This window comes from Thalia democratica, chromosome 2 (assembly GCF_965202585.1).
Source record: "Thalia democratica chromosome 2, ktThaDemo2.hap1.1, whole genome shotgun sequence".
NCBI classification, from domain to species: domain Eukaryota; kingdom Metazoa; phylum Chordata; class Thaliacea; order Salpida; family Salpidae; genus Thalia; species Thalia democratica.
This window is the reverse complement of record NC_139166.1, coordinates 12,463,208-12,471,579: the sequence shown is the minus strand read 5'-3', so window position 1 is coordinate 12,471,579 and position 8,372 is coordinate 12,463,208. Positions and strand designations below refer to the sequence as shown.

At 26.2% G+C, this 8,372-nt stretch overlaps 1 protein-coding gene across 1 annotated transcript; it reads right to left on the bottom strand.

Annotated features, from left to right (window-relative positions):
• Window positions 1–765: 765 nt before the first annotated feature.
• LOC145850058 (kelch-like protein 32) lies at window positions 766–1,692 on the bottom strand. Its single transcript, XM_082955203.1, has one exon. It carries the CDS (start codon window positions 1,690–1,692, stop codon window positions 766–768), a length of 927 nt encoding a protein of 308 aa, XP_082811329.1.
• Window positions 1,693–8,372: the final 6,680 nt, after the last annotated feature.

Genomic DNA, 8,372 nt, shown 5'->3' with positions numbered 1-8,372 from the left:
AGATTTATATTTAATTTACAAAAATAAATTCAAATTTAGGAAACTAAAATTTAGTTAGATTTTTTATAATTTTTTTTTAACTATTACCATATAAGAACTGTTTTGTTTTTTTTATTAATTTTGTTTAAAAATACTTAATTTGTTTATTACTTCTATAAGTGTTTAATTAATACAAAATTTTTTGTAAAAACTTAGACTTAAATATTTTTAATTTTATTATACGTCTTAACTATACTAGCTAACTTATTAAAACAAATTTATTTGTATTTGTAAAATTTCAAAATTTAATAAATAATATATATGTTAGTTTCGAAAACATTGCAATGGTTTATGTGTAGAAATTAAACAAAGAAGTTTTAGGTTTTAGACTTTACCAACGAGAAGTTTAGGTTATTTATAAGGTTACTAAAAAAAAACGATTTCTTCCAAAAACACAATCATGCATCGATAGACCAAAAATATAAATTATATTTAAATAAAAACTTCTAATAAAGCACAATAAAAAGTTAAAGCAAAAACTTTATGGTACTAGCAAAACTACTTTAAATGTTAACTATCGATGACCAGTTACTCCGTCATTTTCACTAGGGTTTTGGTAATTTAGCACAAGAAAATTTGTAAGCATGTTGGGTTGCCTCGCAAGCTTTTTTTGACCACACGTCATTTTCTACGTCATAAAGAAAAATCGGTGCATCTCGAGAACAGAAAAAAACAACCTTGCTTCCAAATGATGTGACGCCACATCTGTAAACATTTGACAAAAAATCACCCGGAGGCCTGCGCAGCAAAACGAATTTGCCGCAACAAGAATCGAACTTCGAAACTATTTAACAGCAGACCGCCAAACACGAACAATTTGTTCTTGTGGGCGACCGATTTGTGGAACACCCTTCTTTCGACCATGTTGGGCATGTTTGTCCATGTATCAGCAATGTGATCGTACGCCTCGACACTGTTTAATTTTCTGTCGTTGTTGTAACCGCCTGAAACGAAAATTCTTCCTTCGAACACGGCGCACGACGCGCTCTCCCTTGCCGAGTTCATTCTGGCAACTTCCCTCCAAGTTGAGTTTGTAGTACTGAACTCGAGACAGTTTCTAGTAGGGTTTTCAGAACTGTAGCATCCTCCAATGCAATATATTTTATCAATAAACGAACACGCACAAAAATCTGTATGATCATCATGCATTTTACTTACAACGCTCCAAGTGTCAGTGGCAGGTGAGTATCTTTCAACGGGTGTCACCGGTACCCATCTGTCTTTGTCGATGTCATAGTAATCGTAGTCGCCACCTAGTGCGTAAATTTCACCCTTGATGCAAAAAATATTGTGATTTGTTCGCGCATGATTGATTTCTGACAAGTTGCTTACTTTGGAAAGATTGTTAGCGTCAACACTAAAGCAATCTTTGAGAACTTGAATTTTTCTTTGACCACCGACAACAACAAAGTTAAAACTATCTTGGCTACAGTGCCTATTGTTAGACGAAGCCTTGATAGATTTAAACTCTTTCTTGTTTATGATAGCTTTTTTCATAACGTCAAAACACTCGAAGTCCTTGACTATCCACATATTTTCGTCTATCACACTATTCAAAGCAGGAACTGTTAGCAATGAAAGCCGAACTTTTTGCAGGAGATACTTCGCATGTTCACTTCGTTCAATACTTTTATAGTTCAACCAGGCATTCATTGCATTGAATACTTGCAGCTCCGAATCAATTAATAACCCAGAACTGTTTAATATTGCAGCTACAGATTTAAAATCTAACTCAAGAAAGTCTTCTGAATCAGCAACAGTTGTAAACCAACGTTCAATGAGGCGTAAAGAAGTTTTGAAAATTTCTGGGAGTCTAAAAAGTTTTGAGATGGAAAGCCACTTTAGAGTATTTAAAACTGAAACTTTTATTTTTACTTGTTTGCTAATTTGGTTTGCTGTTATTTCATTTAACAAAACTTTGTTCACTTTTAAAAGTTTTATACTCTTTTCTTCGTTAGCTTTCTTTTTTTCTGAGAAAATTTTGACAATTAGTATTACTAATTTTCAGCACTTAATGCTTTAATTTAAAAGTATTAAAAATAATTAAACAATCATTTACATTAATATTTATTTTAAGTAGTTAAAGTTATAGTTAATCAACCACCATTATTATACTAGTTTATTGATATATAAATAATATATTAAATTAAACTAAGAAGTATTTAGTAAAACTTGTAAAACTTTCATAAGCACAATAAAATTCAATCATTAACTTTATTACATATTTTTTTCTAGTTATAAAGTATTGACATTTTCTAAGGTAGTTGAATTATTTTATTTTAATTGATAGAATAACTATACATCTTTATCATTAAAATCTATATCATTTAAAAAATAATTATTTAAAATTTAGAGTTAACTAGCGCGACGAACTGATAGTGATTTATTTATTATTTAGTTTCGGTTGTTAGTAAAACTACAAAAATCTTGAACATAACTACAACAGAACTTATATGAGATAAAAACTTTAAAGTTTATCAGTGCATTCTCTAATAATTTATAAATTAAATTGTATTATTTTAAAAATACAATTGTAATTCTGCGATATGTAAAGTTATAATTTTTCTAAACTTTTCTAATTCTTTGTAAAAAACTAATTTTTAATGATAGTTTTTTAATGATTTATTTTATATTATGTACAATATTAATTTTTTATTATATTTTTTTGTTTTAGGTAAATATTAATTTTTAATTTTTTTTTAAATCGACCCCTAACGGCTGGTTACTCAGACTATAGAGATTTGGTTTTTAATTAAAATCAATTTTTTAATTTACAAACAAAAAATAATATTTAAGATCATCTTTTTACTAGTACTTCACAAAAAAAATATTTTAAAATCTTAATAGAAAGTTTTTATTAAAATTTTTAAATGCAATTTTGCTTTAAACTTTTAAATTAAGAAATATCTATCTTCAGTAATAAACACATACATTCAAAGAGTAACTGTAATTATTTATTTGGTTTGTTAAACCACTAACACTTTATAACTTAGTATTTTGGAGAAATTTTTTTAGCTTTATATAGTTTTTTAGTTAGTTTTACTGTAATTGTAAGGTTGAACATTAATGGCAATTAGTTAATAACTTTAAGCTTTATATCTATTTTATAAATTACTTTAATAGAACAATAACTTAATTTTAAATGTAAGAAAAAAATAACAATTTTTTTTTTCGAGCTTTACCTAAAGCCTAGATGTATATTTATTTCTTAAAAAAATTGATTGTTTTGGCTCAAGCCTAAAGGTAAAAAAAAAATCAACTTTTTAGTTCTCAGTTTTCAACAAATTAGAGGAATTTAGAGCAACTACAACAGCTAGGTTTTAAAATTATTTTCCAATTATTTTAACATTTACCTAAAGTCAATCATTATGTTTGTTTCAAAAATGATGTTTTAATTTCTACACTTTTGAATGTAATTGAATTGCTATTATACTTTAGTCTTACAATTTAATTAATTTCATTTAAGATAAAAAAAACCCACCTAGATCCACCACATCAACTTTCTACCTGGTATTTTCTTTGCACAGATCTAGAAAACCAAGCTTTTTATTTTTTGCGAAAAACTTCTCATCAGTTGTTGATGAAGATAGTTTTTGTTTCACTATACTTTTGCTCATATTTTTATTTTAAAGCCTGCAATATTCAATATTATTTAACATAGAATAACTTTATGGTATTGGTTGTCGTACACTCAATATATTAAAAATACTTACTATAATTTAATTCAACTTTTTTTTAATTATTATCTTATAAATAATAAATGCTTCTTTGATCTACTTTAAATAAATTAGACAGACAGTTTGAATAATGTATCTAATACAGAAAACAACCACAAAAAAAAATACAAAATCGCCATTTCAAAATATAAGTCATTTAATAAATAACCGTGAATTAAATAAAACTTAATAGTAAACCAAGTTTTAGTGCAGTAAACAGTTAAAGAACTATCAGATATTTTAATCTATTTCAAAAACTTAAAACAGGGTTGCCACAGATCATACTGAGAAAAATTTCCTGGCTTTTCCTTACTTTTTACTAAACATTTTCTCACTTTTCTAAACAAAAATTTTAATTTATACTTGTTCTAAAACACTTAATCCAACACTTGAAACTAAATAGAGCTTTTAGTCTTTTTTTAATACAGGTTAAAACAACAGTTATTTTGCTGAATTCAATCACTAAACTTCCATTACATCTTTAAACCATCTGTTTATGATTGATGTATTTGCAATAAAAAGCTCTATCAGCAAAATAATTGTATTACTACCTTATAAACACAGATTGTCTGAAAAAAAAAACACAATATTTTAGTATTTTCTAACATAAGTGTATGTAAATAAACGAAACAACATACACGGAACTTATACATTTAAAACCTTAAACTAATAACAAACAACTTTAACAACTAAAACCTGAAAAAAATAACGAACTTTTACAATAAAAACTTAAAAGAATAAACAATTTAATCAAACACTGTGTTTTTTTATACTGCATGTATTAAAATTTATTTTCTCCGTTTCTTTATTAGCACTTAAACTTCTTCATCTAATGAAGATATGGTTTCGTTCATCTGTTCTGCATCCCGCTTTATCTTCATTGTGCCTACACATGTTGAAGAAGATGGTTTATCAAAATCTAGCCACAATTTGTGGGCTTCATTTCTTTCCTTTTGCACTCATCTATTTTTACCCCAAATTTGCTGGCTCAATTATTTACTAAAAAAAAACACTTTGGTTCTAAAACTATGCTAGATAAACTTTTGTGTATATATTACAGTTTCACTATGGAAGTTTACTTGCTACAGATCATCAATGCTAAAAAGCTTACAAAACCTGTTAGTAAAGTAGTTGTTCAATGTGTTAATAGAAAATTTTTGCAGTTTTATAGGGATATTTTTTAATTTTAACCAGATTAAGGCATTGGAAATTAAATAATATTGTAAATTTCTAGAAAAAGTTTGCAACTATAGTCTGACTCTAAATGAATTTTAATTAATTTTTTACCATTTGAAGGCCTCGGAAAATTAAGAATTTTTTAAATATAAACTGACCAAATGTGAATTTTTTTTTAAATTTTAATAAATTTCCTGACTTTTCCAGACTTTTTTTTAAAAACCTCTATTTTTTCCTGACTTTTCCTGACCTTGTGGCAACTCTGTTAAAACAAGTAACTGTAGCTTTTATAAAAAGTTTTAGTGGCAATAAACTATAAAATGGTTAATACACTATTAAACATGTAAATCTAAATTAAATATTAAAAGCAACTAAACATACAGTTTGAAAAATAACTTTGTATTTAAACAATTCTACAATAAACATACAATCAAATAAAGTTCAAATAAAGTTCTTTTAGTAGATCCTCATTTTAGCTACACAACACACAACTCACTGCACAAGTAAATGTATTTGTAAGTTTTTTCTGAAACTTCGTCAGTATTTTCAAGCCTCACTAACCCTCGTTCTGATTGGCTCAAAAGGTCGTGGTTGGGTGGTTTAAGAGTTCACTTCCATATATGGTCATTGTTGTCGGGCTATACATATTCAGAGTTCAAACAATGAACAATTCAAGTAAAGTAAAAGCACTAACCAAGGATTTAATAAAAAACATCAATAAAAATATTACCATTAGTCTTAAGAACAGTATTTAAGTTATCCTGTGTTTTACAAACAAGCCTGAAATCTAATAAGTGTCTAAGTATGCCTTAACTAATCATCCTAATAATCCTGAGTGTGTGTTAACCCTGCTTGTCAAACCAATTACATGCCTTTGCCTAGTTCTGACTAAGTTGAATTTTACACACTAAACATTTAGTTTAGAGCAGAAAAAACTTTTGACTAAAAGTTAAAGTTAAAGTTAGTCCTTTAATAATAATTAACGATATAAAATCAAAATTAAACTAACACACTTATTCTCTGCTGATACCATATTGTAAATATAAATATCATACTATACCTATGACAATGTTATTCTAAATAAATATTTCAATCCAGTCTTAATTGTTTAAATAACGTGTGAAACAAGACCCTACTTATAGTACATAAAAGAAAAACAAGTTAAAAAGATAAATAAGTCATTAATACATTGTCCACCTCAACCTAATGTACTTATATTTATATCAGGGTCAGTTTAGTTTGAATCACAACCTTATTTTAAAATGACAGCAGGAGTTTAGTGGCATGAATTAGTCAAACAAGTAACAAAGTAAAGGAATATTTGAAAGTGATAATCACTAAAATTCAATTTTGTTATAATATTCAGCTATAATGTAAAAGCAAAGAACTTTAAAACATAATTATCATTTTTTTTTCTTCTTTGAAGTAAAAAAGCAAAAACATTATTTAGTTTTACAATTACTTTTTGTTCCACAAAAAATTAAAACTTTACTTGTCATCATGAGATTTAATCTTCAAATAGTTCTAAATAAAAAATCAATTTTCAAAGCCAAGATTCAAAGATATTATAATTTCTATTTCTAATTATTATAATATAAGTTCTGATGATAAAATTGTTCTTAATTCTTAAAAAGTGCATTAAAGAAATTGAAAACTTTTGTTGCATTTTTGAATTAAAATAAAAAAAATTATCAGTTTTTAAATAGTTCCATTTATCAGACCGACTTTTCTTGAAACCAAAACGATTAACACGAGTGACCTAAAAAATCAATTGGTAAAATCTAACTAGGCAGGGTCATCTAGGGTTTTAGAAAGTATCTGAAAAATAAACTGTTGAAGCCAGAAGATAAACATAATAAATAGTTAATAAGTAATACCTAAAAATAACAATATGATAAGAAAAGGAATTAAGATCAAAAACAAAAAACACATTTATCAAGTAAAGATATTTTAATAACATCAATCTAGACTGAGGATTTAAGTAAAATATCATAGTTTGCCCAAATTAAGAAAATCATTAAACATCATAGGATAGCCAGAGATTTCAGAATTTTCAATCTAACTTGAGAGTGTGATAACTTTCAGTGACACTAAATCTTTAAACTGAAAATTACCAGGGTTTCTTCTGTTTAAAGCAAAAAGTTATTCCGAGTGACTAAAACCTAGCCTGAGTTAACCATACTTGTTTGATTTATACTGAGTTTATTTTAAATAAAAATAAAAACAGTAGTAGAATATGTAGTTACCAAGGTTAGTAAGTTTAAGTTGTAGTTGGTAAATTGGTAAAAAGACCTTCTGGAGTATATAAAAGAAATAATGTTTAATATTCATGTTGTCTAGAAAATTTAAGATAAAGTAAAAAATAAATGAAAGCATTAAACTTGAAATGACTTAAAACTGAAACTATATTTTTACAGAGAAACTTTTTAGCTTAAAATCATTGTTAAGGCATTAAGATTTCCTGATTGAAAAAGAATTATAAGTGTGTATTAAAAATTTTTGTTTTGATTTCCAAAAAGTTAGTTTCAGTTTTAAGCATGATGTTTTAATTGTGAAAATGTTACTGTGAAATATATAAAATTAAGATTTTTAATTCTTTCCTTATTCCAAATGATTTTAATAAAAAAGATTATGTAAAAATATTTTTTTATTTGAATTGTTAATTGTAATAATCATTGATAAAATAATTTGAATCCTAGCAAATAAATCATATGATGAAATTTAGTTATTTGAAGTAAAAACTGAAAATCAACTTTATTAATTTTTTTAATGGCTTTAAGATTCAAGTTCATGATTGTTGCTTGATTACTGAAAAATTTTACCTCACACAAAACTATTCCCATAAGCTTTTAAAGTTTTAGTAATATTAATAAAACTAAAATGGTCAACAAATAAAAAAAATCCAACACCAGGGCTAAATTTACCTTTAAAAGTAAAAGATAAATAAAATCATTAAATTTAAAATTATTTTAAACTGAGATGCATTACTATGTTTTCAGAGAAAAATTTCGGTTTGAAACTGTAATCATTGTTAAGGTTTTAAGATTTCCTGATTGATAGATATTACTGGGAAATATATAAAACTAAGCTTTTTAATTCTATACTTATTACATATAGTTTTAATTAAAACGGTTCAGCTATTTTTTTTTATTTGAAATATTATATGTAATTCTCATTAAAAAAATAATTTAAATCATTGCAAATAAATCATATGAAGATATCAGAAGTCTAAACTGAAAATTTGCAGCAGTCGAACTCGGGACGCAGGGCCGGCAGTCGCATAAGCAAACCGCTGGGCCATACAGGCGCCAGCCTGTTTACTCTAATTACTGTATATAAACCATCTATATTCAAAATTGATTTTAAATATTTCATTGAAAAAAAAAAGTTAAAAAAGTATAGGATTTATGAAAAAGTTGTGTGAAAAAAAGAAGTTACTGA